The sequence below is a fragment of the Coloeus monedula genome (assembly GCF_965178545.1).
Source record: "Coloeus monedula genome assembly, chromosome: 25".
NCBI lineage: Eukaryota > Metazoa > Chordata > Aves > Passeriformes > Corvidae > Coloeus > Coloeus monedula.
In genome coordinates this window covers 1462852-1482317 of record NC_138805.1, presented here as the reverse complement: position 1 = coordinate 1482317, position 19466 = coordinate 1462852, and the positions used below count along the sequence as shown (strand labels likewise).

At 58.1% G+C, this 19466-nt stretch overlaps 2 protein-coding genes across 2 annotated transcripts in view; one reads left to right on the top strand and one right to left on the bottom strand.

Annotated features, from left to right (window-relative positions):
• Positions 1-7249: 7249 nt before the first annotated feature.
• ST3GAL4 (ST3 beta-galactoside alpha-2,3-sialyltransferase 4) lies at positions 7250-11173 on the top strand (the record flags this gene model as incomplete). Its single annotated transcript, XM_082296996.1, has 11 exons — positions 7250-7282; positions 7736-7805; positions 8311-8392; positions 8911-8994; positions 9102-9199; positions 9559-9619; positions 9848-9943; positions 10022-10211; positions 10309-10452; positions 10548-10691; positions 11087-11173. The coding sequence occupies 11 exons, from the start codon at positions 7250-7252 to the stop codon at positions 11171-11173; spliced, it is 1089 nt and encodes a 362-aa protein (XP_082153122.1).
• A 1724-nt stretch (positions 11174-12897) lies between these two features.
• The window catches only part of KIRREL3 (kirre like nephrin family adhesion molecule 3), a gene marked incomplete at both ends in the record, with an annotated part of 344332 nt that continues 337763 nt past the window's right edge, over positions 12898-19466 (bottom strand). The window contains 2 exons of the mRNA XM_082296886.1: positions 12898-13341; positions 14297-14383. Coding sequence (XP_082153012.1) covers positions 12898-13341; positions 14297-14383 — 531 coding nt within the window. The remainder of the gene's footprint in view (positions 13342-14296; positions 14384-19466) is intronic.

Here is a 19466-nt window from a genome sequence, read left to right as displayed (position 1 = left end):
GAACCCCCAGGCAGCTCCGAGCATCCTCATCCTCATTTCCACGGGCAGGGGCTGATGCCGAGCCATGGAGCACTTTAGCAGGAGCTCCCCAGGGAGAGTTTAACCTTGTTAGTGGATCCTATAATTCACAGTTCTAAATGAAAAGGCTCCTTGTCAGAGGCAGCAATGTCGGATGCTCTGGTGGATTCAGGGCTTCTGGAAAGACCCTGGTGCCAAAGGTGGATTTTGTGTCCCCAAATGCATCTGGTTTGGCTGCTGATTGCCCTGAGACGTAGGGATTATTCACTCCCCAAGGCAAACGGTGATGGAAGGAGGAAGCAAAGGTTCTTTGGGTGGAGGGGGAAGGTGTGACACTGGGGTGGAGCCATCCCTGTCATCCCAGGGCATGTCCAGAAAGTGTGATCCCTGGCGAAAAGTATCCATGAGAAACCATCTCAGGCTGCTGGGTGGTTTCCTTCCTCACCCCTCGGACAAGGATGTAACCCTCTGTTAAATTAATGGGATATTAAGAGTGGAGCATGCTGTGGGGAAGGCTCACACCTCTCTCATCTCTGCTTTTCCTGGCTGGAGGAGATGGAGAGAGGTGAGGAAACCTCCGGCCCTTCACAGCTTCCCCTTGGAAGCACCTTCCCTGCCAGGGCTTGAGGAGCAGCTGAGAGAGGCTTGTCTTCCTCACCTGCATCACCGTTTCTTGCACTGAGATGAGCTGACATTCCTTCCCCTGTGCTTTTCTGGGGAGAGCCGCGACTCCCACCACACCCCGTCCATCCCGCTGGCACAGGGGAAGAGCAAAGCTGGGGCCCAGGGGCTCACTGGGGTAGCAGCGGGCTCGCTCCACCTGCCTGCCTCATTCTCCCACTTGCTCCACTTGGCTGGCTCGTTTTCCCCTATCTGGGAACATTACTTGGCATGCAGAGCAGGGAGGCTTTCTCTGAGTGGCAGCGTGGCAGGAGGGTTTCTGTGCGTGCCGTGGTTTCTCGGCAGGGCTTTTCCTTCCCCCGAATCATCAGCATATTACAGTGCTGGGCTAGGATGTGCAGTTTGGAAAGTTTGGGGGGAAAAGATGCCAGAGACGCGGGAATAAAGAGTGTTCTCTAGGCAGGAGGGCAGGAAAGCTGCGTTCCCATTCCCCTTGGGGAAGGGCACCGCTCCGTCTCGTGGGGTCTTCCTAAAAGTCCGAGTGACTCACGGAAGGGGATTTCGGTGTGAAAGGCCGAGAGGTGGTGGGGAAGGCTGCGGCGAGGTCTGAGCTCCGATCGGCCCCACCTCCTCCTTAAGGGCGGCTGCGAGCCCGGCCCTGGGGCTGCCGGTGCCGGCCGAGGTGGGTGGGAGGTGGGTGGCTTTTCGGAGGTGGGTGGCTTTTCGGAGAGCTCAGACATCTGTGCGCCGTGTGCCGGCTCGTCGGGGCGCTGCTCCCGCTCCCCCGGGGCTGGCTCCTCTCGGCGGAGATCCATCGGGGTCCGCGGATCCTCCGAAGGGGATGGCTGCCCTGCCGATGTGGGTGGCTGGAGCCCTAAGGATGTTCTCCCTTCTCCCTCTCCTAGGGGAAGAGAGGACGGCCCCGTAGATCCCGCCGAGCTCCTGCCTGCTCCGCCTGGACCAAGAGGACGGGCCGTAAGTAGCCGTGACTTGCTGCCAGCTTATCCCCGCCCCGCTAGGACCGGCTTCAGCCTCTCCCGCTGCTGGGGATGCAGGAAAAGGTCTCCCTGAGATGGGAATCCTCCTCCCTGCGTGCGTTAACGGAGCACTGAGGTGATGCTGAGGCTGCAGAGTGATGGGCTGGGTTGTTTCCTGGGAATCTCTCTCTGTGCATGGGAGAAAAGAGCAGAGAAGAAGGCACGGGATTTGGGACTGACCAGATCGGATGTGGCGTTGCTCTGGGGGTTCCACTCCTCTGAATCCGGTGCAAAACAGGAAACGGAAGGGAAACCACGGGGCCAACGAGTTAAGGTTGCACCTGAGCCTTGGGAGGGGGGCAGTGACTGCAAGCGGCTTCTGAGCCCCTGAAAGGGGACCCCTGGAGTCAAAAGCCACTGGGAGCAGGAGCTGCCTGCAGGATAACTCAGCCCTTGAGTTCCTTGATATCCCTTAATTTCCCACCCCTTTTCCCCAAAGAGCTGGGGCATTGCTTGAGTTTGGGCTGGGGATGGGCCACAGCATCTCCACGGTTTAGTTTTTACCTTCCAGAACTGTAAGAGAGTGGTGCTCCCTGGGGATGTTCCGCCTGCTGCTCCCAGGAGAGCGGGAAGAGGCTGCCAGCACCCTGCCTGCACCCCCAGCTCGCTGCTTCCCCTTTTCTGCTGCTTTTTGGGGGGATTTAGCCCAAAACACGGGTTCAAAGCTGTGTTGCCATAGCCGCTTTTGCCGTTGCTGCCTGCATCCCTGGATGATCCCTGGGGATGGAGATACCGGAGAGTAAACACGGCACCAAGGTGACAGTGGCACCAAACGGGGGCTGGATGGGGCAGGTAGCAGAAGGGTGAGGCTGGATCGATGTCAGGGGATGGGGGACGAAATCCCCCAGGTCACATTAGCACTGCCCTCGTCTCCTCAGCAGGGGCTTGTCACCCCGTGGGTGGCTCTGCTCTCTTCAGCAGCTCGGCCATAACCTCCAGGGTGTAGCAAGGTGCAAGAAAGGGTCTTTATTTTAGTGTTTTAAATATCAAAAGAGTGATTAAACCTATATAATAAAAATAATAATATATAATCTCTAATATTGTAGCTTAACTGTAGCTCCACGATGGCCCGGGGTCACCCCAGAGCTCATCAGGTGTACCCACACCGCCGGTGTTTTGGGGCTGTAGGAAGGGATTTGTGTCCCCATCCCTGTGTTTTTTCTGCTGCAAGGATTAAAAAAAGTATAGGGGGAGAGGAGAGGGTGGAGGCAGTGCTGGTCTGAATCGCTCTGGAGCACATTAAAACCAACAGTGCCATGGGAAGGCGGAAGCAGCCTGGATTTGTCCCAAGGACCTGTGACTGTGGAAATACTTGTTGTACCTGAGCTCATGTGCTGTTGCCACCTTGAAAATTGCAGCCTGGTCATGGGTAAATGTTTTGTTAAGACTCACATGCCAACGAGGGGTTGTTTTCCCCTATCTTAAATCTTTGGCTGGGTTACTGTGTGCCTGGGATACCACGGCTAAGGAAACAGCACTGCCTCTCCGAGTTAAGAGGCAATTAAGATTCCTTTAAAGATTCCTTTAAAGTGACTCGAAGGGCTCTTAAAATAGGATAAATGTGGCTACCACTGCATGGGCTGGGCCGGCTCCACGCCCTCTGTGGGGCCGTGCCCAATGTCCAGTGGAGCTGATTTTTGCAGTGCTGTGTCCTCATGACTCTCTTCATCCCCCCAGCCCACGGCACTGCAGCTCCTGCTCTTGACATTGCTCTGCTCGGTGGTTTTTAGCATCCCTGGTCCCTTTGTGGTGTCCCTGTTTCCCTGCCAGCATCCCCATCCCATGCAACACCTCTTGGAGGGGCCTCAGATCCAGACCCTGCTGCCTTTTGGTTGTTGCGATCCCACAAGGATTCTCTTCCCAGCTTGGAAAAAAATTCCCTGAGGACCGGGAGCTCGCAGCAGCCGGGGCGAGGAAGGTTTGGGATGCCAGGCTGGGGATTTGGGTGGCTTTGATGCTCTGCCAAGCCCAGGCAGTGCCTGCAGTTGGATCCTTTCCCTGCAGGATCGCCCCCGGCCGCCTCCCAGGTTGTGCTCAGGCTCCGGCACGCGATGGTTGTGCCGGGGCAGGCGCGGCCGGGCCGGCATCTGCTGGGCTCCTCCGGCAATCCCAGCCTGGAACACCCATGAGATGGGGGCTTGGAAGATGCCAGGGCTGCAAACTGCTCCTGTGGGGGCCGATCCTGGTTGTTGTCCTCCAGGGAGCGCAGGATCTGCCCTGCTGGTCCCCGAGAGCTCCGTGTGCCTGGAAAGCTCGGGAGAGATGGTCTGGCTGGGACTGGAGGGGTCTGTGCTGTCCTGGCTGTCTGTCTGTCTGTCTGTCTCCCTTTGGTTCCCACTGCCACTGCATCCCTTCCTCGGGTGCTGTCCAACTCTCCTCCAGTTAAAAATAAAGGCGCGTTTATTTTTGGATAAACTGTTGGAGATGCTTGTTTTTCAGTGAGCATCCTTCTTCCCCAGGGAAGCTGGACCAGGCAGTGGGTGGCTCTGTGTCCCGTGGGCATGTGGGATGGGACGATGGGAGCATAGGAGAGGTGTCCTCATCTCGTGTCATGCTTTTCCCAATCCATAGGTTACCATGGAAACACAAAAGTACCAAGAGTTTTTGCTGCATGGCCTGCTGGTCCTTGATGCTTTGCCAGGATGGCCTGGGATCACCATCCATCCATGCTGGGATGGTGTGGGGGAACTTATAACCACTCCCCCCCTCCGTGCTTGTTCCATGCCTTTAAATTCCTTTTTTTCCTTTCCTCTTTTTTGGCTGGGAGCAGCTTGGCAGATGCTTGCTGCCACTTTGTGGATTGACATGACTTAAATCTGGAAATGCTGGAGCTGTTGAGGCCCTGGGGGGAGATGGGAATGGATGGATAGAGGTACAGGGATGAACTTCCCTGAGTTCCCCCCCTGGCAGGAGGGTTGGTCCCGATGGATGCTGCTGGCATCTCCTGGGGGATGTGGTGAAACTGGGAGGCAAAACCCTGCTCCAGGTCAGAGGTAGACAAGGAAACTCCATGAAGCTTGGAGCTGAGCTGCCTCTGCAGCATCCTGGGATGGGGCTTTCCCAGAACACAGGGTGGGGAAGGGAGTGGGAGAGGGGGAATGGGCTGTGGGGCTTCTGAATCCTTTGCGCAGCGATAATCGCAGCCGGGGGTGCTGTGGGGGTGCATCCTCCGACATCAAAGAGGGGCTTTTCCAGACACTTCTTCCAGATGTGGGGAGCTGAATCCAGCTGGGACTTTCCCCCCAGCTTCAGGGCTTGGCGGGGCAGGCGATGCCCTGGACCGACCCCGGGGGAGTGGAGGCTCATCCCAACGAGTGCTGAGTCTCCCCCTCCCGTGGGATGCAGGGGGCATGGTTTGGGGAGGGGTCCGTGTTGGGGGGTCTGGGGGATGCTGCACAGGCTCTGAGGATGCTGTGGTGGGACAGGGATGTTGTGGGGGCTCTGAGGATGCTGTGGTGGGATGGGGATGCCAGTGGGAGCTCTGAGGATGCTGTGGTGGGATGGGGATGCTAGTGGGAGCTCTGAGGATGCTGTGGTGGGATGGGGATGCTAGTGGGAGCTCTGAGGATGCTGTGGTGGGATGGGGATGTTGTGGGGGCTCTGAGGATGCTGTGGTGGGACGGGGATGCCAGTGGGAGGGGACTCTGAGGACGTTGTGACGGACCAGGGATGCTGCAGGAACAACGATATTGCGGGACTGGGGATGCTGTGGGAGGGCTCTGAGGATGTCGTGGGGGCTCTGAGGATGCTGTGATGGGACAGGGATGCTGCAGGCTCAGAGGGTGCTGTGATGGCACAGGGACACTCAGAGGGGGCTCTGAGGATGCTGTGATGGGACAGGGATGCTGCAGGACCGGGAATGCTGTGGGGACCAGCAGGACCCTTTGGCATCGCTCCCTCCAGCAGCCCTATGAGGAGGACACAGGGCCTGGCTCGGGGTGTTCAGACCTTCTTGCTTTCAGCAGCTGCTGTGGTTTGGGCTGTGGATCTGGGAGGGCTGTGGGGAGCTTGAACTCATTCCAGAGGCACCACGGGCGCGGGGGCAGCCGGGTGTGCTCTGTTTTGCTCTGCATTCCCTGAACGCTTCACTAAACAAGGTTCCATCTCCTCAGGGATTATTTGCTGTGTTTGCCTGAGATAAGTTTTGCATCAGGCCCAGCTTGTGTGTACAAGCCTGGGAAAAGATCATAAAGCTGTCAAAAAATATTATTTTAAAAAAGCTGGTATGTAAAGGCAAACATTGTGGGCAGAGTGGATTTTCCCAGTGTCTTCAGCGGTGGAAGGGGCACAGTGCGCTCGGTTGGGTGTTTTGGCACCCAAGGATGAAGCTGGGCGGTCAATTTGGTGCTAAAACCAGGTCCTGATGCCCAGCAGTTTCCCAGCCCTGGGTGAACAGGGGTACTCAGGCCCCCCAGGAGCACCCCCAGCCTCCAGCTGTGGCGGTGGATTTCCCCTCGGGGCTTTTGTGGTCAGTTTTGCTAAGAACAAAACCCCCCAGGAAGAACAAGCTGCTTTTTACCTTCCCCTAATTTTACTTTTTCCAAGCAATTGTAACATGTAAAAGGGTGAGACCCTCCCATTGCCTCCTCCCTGGATGCTCCCACCCTTGAAGATCCAGCTATGGGTTTCATCTTCCCAAACAGGAGGGGCTTGTTGAGCCAGAAATATGGATGCAGGATGAGAGCCAGGGTGTGAAGTGGGATGGGGGGTTGCTTCCCCTTCTTGGATGCTCCAGGTGATGGTGAGGCACAATTATCCATGTTTTATGAAGGAGAAGCGGGTCAGAGGGAGAGAGGTGCTTTCCTAGGGGACCACCTCACCTGTCCCCATCCCTCTGCTGTCAAATGGACACAATTTTCTTTTTCTAGTGTCCTGTCCAGTTGCTTTGAGTGTGGTTTAATTGTCCTTAATTGCCTTTTAATTGCCCTTCCTTCCCTTTTTAATTAATTGCTCTCCTGCCGTTTTAACTTCAGATGCTGGTGACAGGGAAGGGAAGAGCCTGGCTCTTGTGGGACCATCTTTCGTCCCATTCTTCCTCATTCTTGACACATTTTTGCCCCCAAACCTGGTGTTCTTGGCCGTCCCTTGGCTGGGTGAGGCTGTGGGGTTGGCAGGTGCTGGGACTGTTAGCGGCACTTCCTTGGGCAGGGAAGGGATGAGGTGGTGACTAATCCCTGGAGACTGTGATGGGCTGGCTCTGATGGAAAGACTGGATGGCCCAGCCCCTTGGCTAGCATTTAGCACACCGAGAAGCGGCCAGTCAGATCCCGGATGAGCTCCGCTACCGCGTGGCAAAGCCAAACCCTAACCTGAGCCTGGCTTAGAGCAGGATTCACCCCGGGAGCAAAGCCTCCCCTCTACCCCAAAGCTTCTCCCACCTGGTAAGTTCATTTTCTGTCCTTGCCGTGTCCTGGTGGGATGGGATGAGCCGATCCCGGGATGGGTCCAACCAGGGCTCTTTGCTCCTTATTCCAGGAGCGAGAGGTTTCGAAGAAGGAAAAAAGTGGCCCCGCTTCCCTGGGCAGCGTTTGCGTGGGCACTGAGCTTGTGGCACCTCCTTTCCCTGGGCCGGGATGGGTACATCCAAGGTGCTGAATGTTCCCCAAGTACGTGGTGCTCTTCGGTTTGATCCTGCTCGGCTGCTCCTGTCCTTTCTGACTGGCTTTGTGGTGGCACGTTGGGCTTCGTACCTGCTGGTGCCAAGTGGATGCTTAAGATGGGCTTAAAGTCTCCCCCCATGGGATTTTGTGGTTGAAACCCCACTGGGGACTTGTTTTTCCTCTCTAATTCCTTTTTTTTCCCTTTGGCCTTTAACCTGTAGGGCTGAAGCTTCTTGGGAAGGTGGCCGCTTGCCTGGCTTTGATAAGCTCTGTAAACCAACCTTTTGGCAGCAAAGAAATGTGAATTTAAATAAATAAATCCCTTGGGGAGCCCTTGCACCTGCTCGCCCGCAAATGCAGATGGGCAAGCAGGGGGTGGGGCCTCTTGGATGGGGTTTTGGGGTCAGCTCCGATGGGTTTTGCCCTGATCCGATGCCATTCCCCGTTTTCCTGCTGCAGGTGACCAGCGATGAGAGCTCCGGCCCTCGCCTGATCCCTTTCCTGCTGATAAAAATGATCAACAAGTCTCGTGAGTCCCATGGCGGGGTCCCATCTGCCTCTGTCCAAGCAGGGATGGGGAGCCTGGGGAATTTGCATTTGGAAATCTGGGGGTTGGATGCTGCTTCTCTGTGGTTCCAGTTGAGTGAGGGAGTATTGGGGTATCACCAGAGAAAGTTGTGCCAGGGAGGGTGGTTTTGAGGACCTTGATCTCTGGGCTTGGGCACCTGGAACACCTTGGACTTTGTGGCATAAAAATGGGGTGGAGGCGCATGGAAAAAAGAGATATTTGCCTGAGCTTTGATGCAGGCAGGAGGAAACAGAAACGCCACGGTGCTTTTAAACCTGGGACAAAACCAACTGGCTCATCTTGGAGCTGTTCCACTCTGGGGCGTGGTGCCAGCCAACCCTGCTCCCTGAGGAGAAGGGTCTGCCACCCTGGATCTAGCCAGGGATGCTGTGGGACCCCACATCCAACTATCCAAACCCCACAGCTGACAGTGGTTCTTCTCTCCCCCTCCCCTCTGGGCATGCAGGAGGGAAGATCCTCGGGGTGCTGGCGCTGTTTCTGGTGATGGTTTGGTACTCGATCTACCGGGAAGACAGGTACACACAGCTGTGAGTGCTTCTTACTCAAGTTTAAAGGATCTCCTGCCCTTTCCCTCATTCCTGGGAGGCTGCTCCTTGCTCCCCATCCCACATGGGAATGCCAAAGCAGTGTCTGGCTGGATCCCAGAGGGCTGGGGAGGTGGCAGCATCCTCGGCTGCTGCTGGAGAATGGGGGACACAAACGAGGCTCCCCCTCAGTGCGTGTGGGGCTTTTTGCAAATGCTGGGGCTTATCTGAGCCTGGGAGGATGGGAAAACCCCACTCTCTTCCCAGTGCCAGCGATGCTGGTGGAGATGGGGAAAGCAGAGGGTGAGGTTCATGAGCAGAGCAAGAGAGACCTCTTCTGATACAAGGCTGCAAACCCAGCAGATAAATACCCAGGCAGTGCTGGCCTTAAACCCAGCTGGAAGTCTTTCACAGCTTGAATCCCACAGTGGGGCTGCCTGGGGGTGCTGGAGCCCCTTTTGCCAGGAGGGGTGTGCAGAGGAACAGGCATCATTTGATTTAATTAACCTCTTCCTTCACAGCTTTTATTTCCCTGTGCAAGAAAACAACAAGACAACGTGTCCCCTGGGGGAGGTGGAAAAGAAAGCGGCGCAGCTCATTGGGAAGTGAGTTTTGGGGCTGGAAGCAGGGAGTGGGGGGGGATGCAGAGCCAGAACCCTGCTCCTTTTGCCATCCCCGATCCCAGTCTCACTGGCCCTTTGCTCCTTGGCAGCTACACGAGGGACCACCCGCTCTTCTTGCAGCTGAAGGACTATTTTTGGGTGAAGACGCCATCGCTCTACGAGCTGCCCTACGGCACCAAGGGAAGCGGTAAGGCTGGCAGCGCTCCATGGGCTCTGTCTGTCCGTCCCGCTGCTGCTCCTGGGGTTTCAACTTCCCTTTTCCTAAAGACAGCAGCAGGTTGATTTTGCTGGCGACTATTCCCAAGCTATTTTCTTGGTTTTTAGACTCTGCAGTGCCTGTCTCCTCACCCTGGGTGCACACGATGCCTCTGAAAGAGTTTAGGGTGGGCCAGATTTTACTAAGCCCCAGAGACGGATTATCTGCCTGAAACTGGGGATTAACAGCAGGAGCAAATTCGGCAGGGACTGGGCAGCACCCAGGGTGTTGTGCCAGGCAGGAGCTGCCTTCCTCGCCTTCCTCACCTTGTCCTTGCCCTTGCTTTGCAGAAGACGTCCTCCTGCGCCTGCTGTCCATCACCCACTACTCCCTGCCTGAGAGCATCCGGAGGTAACACCGGGGTGGGTTTAGGGGCTTTTCTTTCTTTTTCTTCATCGTTGCTCTCTTGGGGCGTGGTTGGAATTTGTCTGTTGTGGGCCCAGGATTTGGCAAAATGAACCTCTGCAACCCCAGGGGTGGTGGATGGAGCACGGGGAGGTTTGGAGACTGGACAACATGAGGGTTAAAATCACCCCGGTTTCGGAAGGGGCCTGGTTGAGACGGGGCTTTCTCTCGCAGCCTCAAGTGCCGGAGGTGTGCGGTGGTGGGCAACGGCCACCGGCTCCGCAACAGCTCCATGGGGGACACCATCAACACCTACGATGTCGTGATCAGGTACAGCCCTGGGCCTGGCCCACCGCTCCCTCCCCAGTGCCACCCGCAGCTGGGGCTGACCCCTGTGATGTCCCAAAGGCTGAACAACGCCCCGGTCCATGGTTATGAGCAGGACGTGGGCTCCAAGACCACCATGCGCCTCTTCTACCCGGAGTCGGCCCACTTTGACCCCCGGACCGATAACAACCCCGACACGCTGCTGGTGCTCGTGGCCTTCAAGCCCATGGACTTCCAGTGGATGGAGGCCATCCTCAATGACAAGAAGAGGGTGAGCGTGGTGGGGAACCGGGTCCAACCCCTCCCTGGCTGCTCCAGATTCCAACTGTCCTGCCACCCCACGCCTGGGGACATCTGACCTCTTGCAGGTTCGGAAAGGGTTTTGGAAACAGCCCCCGTTGATATGGGACGCCAACCTGGAGCAAGTGCGCGTCCTCAACCCCTACTACATGGAAGTAACTGCTGCTAAACTGCTCAACCTCCCCATGAAGCAGCCACGGAAGGTCAAGCAGGTAAGGGGTGGGGATGGCCGATCCCCCTGCACCCCCTGAGAGGGACAGCCTGTCCCCGTGGAGTTCCCTGAAGGCTGTGGCTCTCTGTCCCCCAGAAGCCCACCACGGGGCTGCTGGCCATCACCTTGGCGCTGCACCTCTGTGACCTGGTGCACATCGCGGGCTTTGGCTACCCCGATTCGGCCAACAAGAAGCAAACCATCCACTACTACGAACAGATCACGCTCAAGTCCATGGCCGTAAGTGTCTGCCCCACAATTTTGTCCATGTTCCCCCCATTTTTCTCCCAGGATGGGGAATGGCAGCCCAGGAGAGCAGTGCCAGGATGCTGAATGGTGTGGGAGGCTCTTCCCTCTCGCTCCACTCCCATGATGGATGTTGAAGTCCACCTTTGGGTGGTCATCATCCAACTTCTCTCAGCAGCCAAATGTCTTTGGAGGCACAGAGAGTTGGATCCATCCCCAGTTTATGTGTGAGGAGAGGGGCGCATGGACAGGGTGGGGAGGGCTCTGTCCCTGCTTTCGGGGGGCTGAAGTCCCCGCTGGTGGGGTGGGCAAGGTGGGAGGAGTGGAAGCAAAGCGTGTGGCCCCTCCTCGACGGACCCTGGCCTCACCCCCTGCTCCCTGTCCCGCAGATGTCGGAGCACAACGTGTCCCACGAGGCCGTGGCCATCAAGCGGATGCTGGAGCTGGGACTCGTCAAGAACCTCACCTACTTCTGAGGGCGGCGGGGCTGCGCAGGGACACCGGCCCCGGGATGAGGAGACAGCGTCCCCTGCAGTGAGGGGACACTGCGCTGGCGTGGCCAGAGTGACCGAGGGCAGAGCATCCTTGTCGCCGCCGCCACCGTGCCCTGGGACTGTCGGAGCAGGGCCGGGGCTGGGGCCGCGCTGGACCGCGGGTCCCCGGGGGGGGCAGCTCTTGTGGGGCGCAGGGAGCCTGGCAGGGCCGTGCCCCAGCGCCTTTTCTACTGACACACTGAAGCTACCAAGGACTTGGAGGGGATTTTTAGGGTAGGGGGATCCTCCCTCCCAGCGGGCCTGAGGGGGTGAGTCAGGGCAGGAGCCCTTGCCCTGGACATTCTCTTTCCCTTAATTCCCTCATACACTGACGAGGGCCCTGCTGAGGGGCTGATTTTGGGGGTCCTGGACCCCCTCCCACCAGGGAATGGGAGCCTTTGGAGGCTGATATTGCCTCCTGCCTGCCCTGGACCTCCCCCCAAATATTTAATTCCCCCCCTTTTTTTTTTTAATTTCCTTTTTACTTGGCGGCCCTGTCCTGTGCCTTAGTGCTGGTGTAGGGACTCGTCCCCGCAGCCCCCCTGGGCGGGGGCACCCTGGGGTGCTTGGTTTTGGGGTATGCCAGGGCCCTTTGGTGGTGCAGATTAATTTAATTAATTTAAATGCTTATTTATGGTGGAGCCTTCACCCAGGGCCCATGTGCCACTGGCGTCAGGGACAAGGGGCCTTGGGTGGGCTGGCGTGTGCTTGGCTCCAGGGGGTGGGCATTTGGGATGTCCCCCCACCACGGAGGGGTTGACTGGTGCCTTCTCCCTGCTGGTGTAGGGTCCCCTCTGCCCCCGTGGGGCTGCAGGTGTTGGGGGGATCCATGGATGGGGGTGTTGGGGCTGATGCTGGTACCCAATAAAGTCCTGGTGAGGCTGGGATGGGCTGGGTGCTCCTGGGGCATGATGGGGGGTGGGTGTGAGGGAGTTTCGGGGCTGTGAGATGCAGGGAGGGTGGCCTCTCCCCATGCCTTCGTGTCCCCACATCCCCTTACCTGTTGTGACGCCCCATCTCCTGGCTCCCACGCTGGGGTTGTGGGGTCCCAGCTGCCCCGTGTCTCAGTTTCCCTCCACCACCGGCCATTTCTGCCCCCATAGGGCCTTCCCCAGGCGGCCGTGGCACACCCAGGCTCCAGGCCAGGCCTGTGCCGGGGCAGGGCGGCAGGGAAGCCGATGTCCCCGCGGGGTGGCCATCAGCCCAGGCGTGCCACGAGAAACACCTCTTGTATTGACCGCGGTGCCGCGATACAGCGTGGAGAGGCCCTTCCCGGGGGGTCCCTGTCCCACCGATGTCCCCCCCATCCTGTCCCACATGGCGGGACCCCCCTGACCCCCCCCCGAAACGGACTCTATAAGTATGGACACCGAACACCACGAAGGAAGGGAAGGAGCCGGGTGGGAGAGGGCAGCGGGAAGCGGAGGCGAGCGGCTGGGGGGGCGCGGGGGTGCGTGACGGCTCCCCGGGGCTCAGCGCGTCCTCGGCGGGGTTGTGCTTAGCATGTACCAGGGAGGGGGGGGATGCTCGGCCGGTCCCCCGCCCCGCAGCCCCACTCTGGGGGGGCTGGATCCGGCCTCTTCCCACCGCCGCCGCCGGCGGGCGCGACTGTCCGAGCACGGAGCCACGGCGCCCACGCGGAGGGTCCCGAGCGTCCCCGGCGGGGCTCAAACGTGCGTCTGCATCCGCCTCTGCAGGGGCCGGCTGGGGTCTGAGTTTTGGGAAGACGACTGGGAGTGGTGGGAGGAGGAGGCGGAGGCCTTGCTGGCCTTGTCGAACTGCACGTAGCCGTCCTGCTTGCCGCTGCTGCTGATGCTGCTGTCGCACTGGGTGTCGAGGAAGGAGCTGCTGTCGCTCATGGAGCCGCGCTGGAACTCGCGCTCGCACAGCTCGATGGAGCTGCTGCCCATGCCCAGCACGAAGCGCTGGCTGTAGTCGTAGAGGCGGCTCTGCCCGCTCAGGGTGCTGTAGATGTTGGTGAAGGACATGCCCGTGGGCACCCGCTGCTTGCCGGCCGGCCGCAGGTCAGCCGGGCAGCCCGACAGCGAGATGGTGGGGGTGGAGTGGTGCTCCTTGAAGGTGTTCACGCTGTAGTAGCCGTTGGTGGGGTCCTGGGGAGTGGCAGAAGCGGGGCAGGTTGGTGGTGGCCTCCCTGGGTACCGTGGCATTTGGGGTGCCCACCCTGCCCATCCACCCGGGACATGCGAGACTTATCAGGATCATCAATATCCTGAGCTGGGAAGGGACCCACCAGGATCACCCAGTGCAGCCCCTGGCCCTGCACAGACACCCCAGCAACCCCACCCTGGGCATCCCTGGCAGTGCTGTCCAAATGCTCCTGCAGCTCTGGCAGCCTCGGGGCCGTGCCCATTGCCTGGGGAGCCTGGGCAGTGCCCAGCACCCTCTGGGACAGAACCTTTCCCTGAGATCCATCCCAACCCCCCTGACACAGCTCCAGCCATTCCCTGGGTTTTGTCCCTGGTCACAGAGCAGAGATCGGAGCTGCCCCTCAGGAGGAGCTGCAGACCCTGATGAGTCTCCCTTCAGCCTCCTCCAGGCTGAACAAGCCAAGTCACCTCAGCTGCTCCTCATATGGCCCCTCCAGACCCTTCCCCATTTTCACAGCCCCCCTTTGGAGGACACCCTTAACCCTTAACCGCAGAACTGTCCAGCAATGTCCTCTTGTGTCCTCATTTCCACTGTTCAGCCCCCTCCAGGTCGGGACACAAGTGCCCCTTGCACCCCACTGTTCTGGCACTACACCTTCGTGTCACCCCCAAAAGCTTCTGGGGCCAGCAAACAGTGCCTGCAGACCAGAGCCTCTGTCCTTGCACTAGGACAGCCCTCTGGGACAGGCCACCACCACTGGGGACATGGCCCGAGGACAGACAGCCTGGCAGCAGCAATGCTGGGTGAGGCATGAGCTGGTTCTGCCCGGTGGTTGGCACGGAGAGGGGTTCCCAGCACCCCCGGCGTGCAGCCCCTCTGCCAGGAGTGACCTGGGGGGCTCTGACCCCATCTCTTCGTGGGTTTGGGGACAGAGGCAGGCTCCAGGATCCATCTCACCTTCAGGTTTTGGAACTCCTTCTCCTCCTCCTTGAGCACCTCGAGCTGCTTCAGCACCGAATCCTGCTGGAACTCCCCCCGGTCCATCTAAGAAAGGATGCAGACAGGGGTCAGCATCCCAGGCACCTCCTGTCCCCTGGCTGTCCCATCACCCCCAGGCCATGTGGGGCGAGCCCCACATCCCTCATCAGCCCCACGGCACGAGGAAGTTGCCACCAGCCGGATTCAAGGGCCTCCCCAGGGGTGCCCCAGCGGTGTCCGAGGGCGGCGGAGCCGGGCAGATGCTCAAAAGCCACATGATTCCCTAGGTTACAGATTGTTTTTCCCTGTTTAGGACAGAAAAGGCCGGGCTGATGCAGAAAACGAATTATTTACCGTGGTGAGGGTTGGGGCTGCACCCACCTTCCCAAAGCAACACCCCCAAATTCTCCTTTTTTCCCCCCTTCTTTTCATCCTTTCCTCCTCAGCTGAACTTGGCCGCCTCATTAGTTTTCCTTTGAAGGCCGGCTGTGATCGGGGGGGGGGGAGAGGCGGGGCAAGGTGCACATTAATTACTCCACAGCTTTAATTACCCTTCCTTCAGCACGCGGGGCTGTGCAGGAAGCAGAATAATTATCAACCAATTTCTCAGTCGCCTTTTTTTAGCTTCTCCCGTATTCACCGGACGCCTCCAGCCCGGCTTCTCTGGCATCACAGCCTCACATCAGTCCCAAAATCCCCTTTTATTGCCCAAATTCTCTCCTCTTTAAGATGGTAAGTGGCTGTGGAAATTCACCTCGCGGCACTTGCTGTTCATCTCCCGAAAGCCTTTGATGTGGCTGTTAAAGGCAATAAATTAAAATACCTGAGTTTTCCTAGGGAAAAGAAAGCCTGGATCAGCCATTGATTTGCCGGGATAAATACAAATGTCGCCGCGGATTAAACGAGTGCAGCTAAAATGGGATGTGGAGGGGGTTGTTTTTGCTCTGCCAGCCCCAGCGACCCCCTCGATGCTCTAAAGCCTCTCTGGAAGGCAGAGACTGGGGGTGTTCACCCTATCGAAAGGGTTTAACAGGTCCGAGCTCGGAAAGAAAAAGAAAAACCATTTCTTCTTGGATTTGGCGCTTTTGTTGTTGGCGTGGATGACCCAGGGGGACAGGACAAAAGCAGACATGGAGAGGGTAGAAGGGAGGTGGGAACCAAACCTCCCTGGAATGAATGTCGGGTTTGACGGGGTGTTTTAGGCCGTTTCATGTTGCCTCTTGAAGGGATGGTGCGAATGATCCAGGCACTGGGATGCTCCTCGAGCCCCGTGGGTACCCTGCCTGTCCCTGGGGCTGGCAGGACGCTTTGAATTCGGCTGCGCCCCGCGGATTTGGGGACTGCAGGGAGTCCCCACTGGGGTCCATAAAGCGCCATCACATCACTGAACCTCCAACTCCCCCATTAGAGCCAGTCATTAACGTCACCTTTATTAAAGTCTTACACCGTTAATTAGTGGGCGGTGGGATCCTCGTTAGTGTGATTTCCACTTCGTCATCACCGGAAAGGGAGGGAAATTAACTCAAGTTCAGTCCGTCACCAATATTAATGGGGATTACGAAGGGCGAGAGGGAAATACATGGAAAAAAAGACCGGAGATATCTGAGTGCCCTGGCATGGATGCCAGTGCCATTCCTGGAGTTTTTTCCAGAGCAGTGGCTTTCTCCAGCCAGGTGACAGCACCAACATGCTCCGGACCTTGCACCTGTCTGTTAGAGCCTCGTGCCCACCACTCCCCTCCTGCCAGCGCCGTTCCCACCCCTGGGAATCTCACGCCAGGACTTTATCCTGCTTGGCACTGCCAGGCGCCAGCAGCCTTCGCCATCCGCAGAACGGTGGGGTGTAAAGTCCTGCCCATCCCAAACCCCGCCGGTCCCTCCTGGATCAGCGTGGCCGAGGGATGTGACAAACTGCACCCCTGCACCCCTGCCTGCCGCCGCCTCAGTTTCCCCCGCTGCAAAAGGCAGGGACCCCCGAGAGATGCTGAAGCATCATCTCGGCTCCGCCGTGCTGGCTCCCAGCGCGCAGGGAGCGCGTCCCTGCAGAGCACGGTGACTTCTCGGGGTCACTCAGCGCAGGGAAACACCGGATGGAAGCAGCAGGCAGCGCCGTGCCTCCCGCTCCGCTCTGGAAACGCGGAGCTCTCCCTCATTTCACGCCCCCAGATGAGGCCTCTGAGGTGGAGAATCCGACAGGATATTAAATTCTTGGCTTTCATTAGTGGACACAATATGTTTTCTAAAACGCTGCTTCAGGTCCCTGAGTATCCTCCAGACCTGGCGGGCTCCGAGTGCCTCCCCCCACCTCGCTCCAGGTTTAATTACAGTATTTCCGGCTGGTTGGGTAATTGGATGACACCCGGCAGCACTTGTGCGGGCCAGACGTTACCAGGGTGAGGGATGCTGACGCCGATTCTCGAACAGCGACTTCCTCTGCTCCCAGGGAGGGAACAAGGCCATGAATAAAGAACCCCTCTGGGAATTCCCAGCTGGATGAAGCTTTATCACCTTCAAACACCGGCTCTGATCTCGGTCGCCCAGTGATGTGAGCTCCCACGGGGGCGGGTGTGGCTGCCCACCACAGGAGAAGCTGCAGCTTCTCCTTTCTTGTCCCACCTCTCCCCAAAACGTTGCTTTTGGCTGGGCTGGTGCTGCTGGAACGGGTCGGCTGTGTGGGAGCGATGTTCCCCGCGCCTCCCGGGCGAGGCTGGATGTTGTGGAGACGCAGCCTGGCTCCAGTCCAGGCCCGGCTCTGCCAGCTCGGGGTTGCTGGTGCTTCCCAGGGTGGTGGTGGCAGTGGCCGCTGGGCACGGGGATCATGTCCCAGCCCGCGGGCACGGGAGGAAGGCAGCGAGAGGGATGCTGTGTCCACTGGGCTGCAGGTAGGAATGAGCCTCGCCCAGAATGGAAATTCTGCTTCTTCCACAGGGATCTGAGCTGAGCCCCTGTGTGGAAAAGGTGTCTGGTGCTGATCACCTGTGAAGGCCGTGAAGAAACTGGGAACAGCCCTTGGAGCAGAGGGATGGGTTTAAGGAGACAGGAAAAGATAAACCTGTCACTGAATGGATTATTTTGGCTGTTCCACTCCAAATATGAACCAAAGGTGATACCTGGATCTGTGTGGCCACACTGGATCCCCTCCGATGGAAGGGATGATCCAGAGATGGAGATCTCTGGGATGCCCCTGCCTGCCTGTCACTTTGGGATCTTCTCTGGCTGCTCATGGCGGTGGGGATGGCTCCTTTGGGATTATCAGCCCCATTTCACGGGTGGGGAGGCATCAGCCAGGAATAAACCCAGCCATGGTGAGGACCGGAGCTGATGATGCTCTTCATCTCCATCCTTAAGCCCGGGCTCGACGGAGCTGCCGTCATCCCGCAGGAGAGAGAACGCGGCTGTTGTGGTTTATTTCCCCAGGATCAGACCCTTCACCAGGCTCTTTTGCCTCCAGCCCTAGAGCTGGCAGCCTTTTCCCTGCCCGCGGGCACTGCCTGGCAGAACAGCTCTCGGAGCAGGGGGTGGGCACGGCGCTGAGGCAATGTGAACATATGCAAATCAGCCAGCGTGACGCGTATCCTAAGGTGTTAATGAATTTATAGATGCATGAATAATGACTTGTGAAAAGCACGGTGAGCCGCCGAGGTCACAGATGGCTGGAGAATGACAAAAGAGCGTTTGGGGGGACGGGAGTCACGCTGGCGCTCTGCGGCCAGGAATGCTCCGGCAGAGCGGGACACGGTGGGAAAGCGAGCAGCGAAGGCACATCCACGGTGCTGAGGATCCTGAAATTCAGCAGGAGCAGGTCAGGCTGTGCTGCACTCAGGAGCGCGGCCGAGAGGCCGGGATGGGGTTAGGATGGAGAGCAGCGAGGAGCTGTTTGCCAGCGTGGCTGCTCCTCGCTAACATCCACAGTAATGATCCCGAGGCCCCGGCATGGCAACGACAGCCACAGCTGCTGCTGAAGTGCGGGGTGTGCTGAACACCGCTGAGGGCGAGGAGATCACCTCAAGGGACGGAGATCTCACAGGAGGCAAATGGGGAAGCAGAGGGATAATACTGGCGCTGGGCGGAGGGAGAGCTGGAAAATCCCGGGGTGAGGATAGGGAGGTGCTGGGCGCTGCCCTCCTCCTCCTGCCAGAGAGGTCTCATTGCTGCTCATCAGCAAGAGGAAGTTTTTAACTTGGTCCTTCACTTCATTGACAAAGTCGGAACATTTTATCAGGAATCTGTTTGGTGTCCAAGGCTGGGTGTCTGATGGCCGGAGGAGGATGCCCACACCGGCTGTTGGACACAGCAAGGAGGTGGATGAGGAAGAGATGGGGTCCCTGTGGACTCTGAGGAGAGAAAGAATCAGGGAGTATTTCCTGGGAACATGCTAGCAGAGGGCAGATGAGGGTGGGGAGGCTCCAATCCAGGCAGGGGAGGGGACTTTGATGCCTTCTCCCTGCAGGTAGGATGTCCCAGCTGGTGCCAAACCCTCCCAGCATCAGCGTCAGAGATCACAGACCATCTCTTCCAGCTCCTGAGCGGTGCTGATCCAACGATGTCATTTCCAACTGCTGTATTTTCAGGGAAAATGCCTGGATTTGGCCAGGAGAGGGGAAGAATCACCCTCTTCCAGTCCAGCCAGGCTCTGTTGTGCCACATCCAAAAGCGCTCAGCTTTGCCTTCCCTGTTTGCACTTAAACAGTTCCTCTGTGCCATGACCAAACCACCTCTCACCAGTCTGGCTGATAACTCCAGGAGCTCCACGACCTCTCTCCCTGGAAGGCATTTTTCCCCAGCTCTCAAACAAATATTGTCATTTTTTCTGCACCATTTCCACCCTGCCAGGATCCTCATTGCAACGTGTCTGGCACAGCTCTGCTCCCAGCCACACCAAGGCACACACTGATGTGAAATCCTGCAAATATAATCTAAGAAAGGCCCCAGGATGGCTTCCAAGACCCTGTCCCATGACCACTCTCTTCCTTGTTCACTGACAGTGGTAAATGTTCTGCTGAGGCTTCAGGTGTGCTTCCAGCCTGGTGGCTACAGTCTGGAGTGGGATTTGGGATGATCCCAGATGCCCTCGTGGGAGCCAGATCTGGGCTCGGAACTGCTGATCACACAGGTGATGTACAGGGTCCCATGGAGAGGAAGCTTCTCAT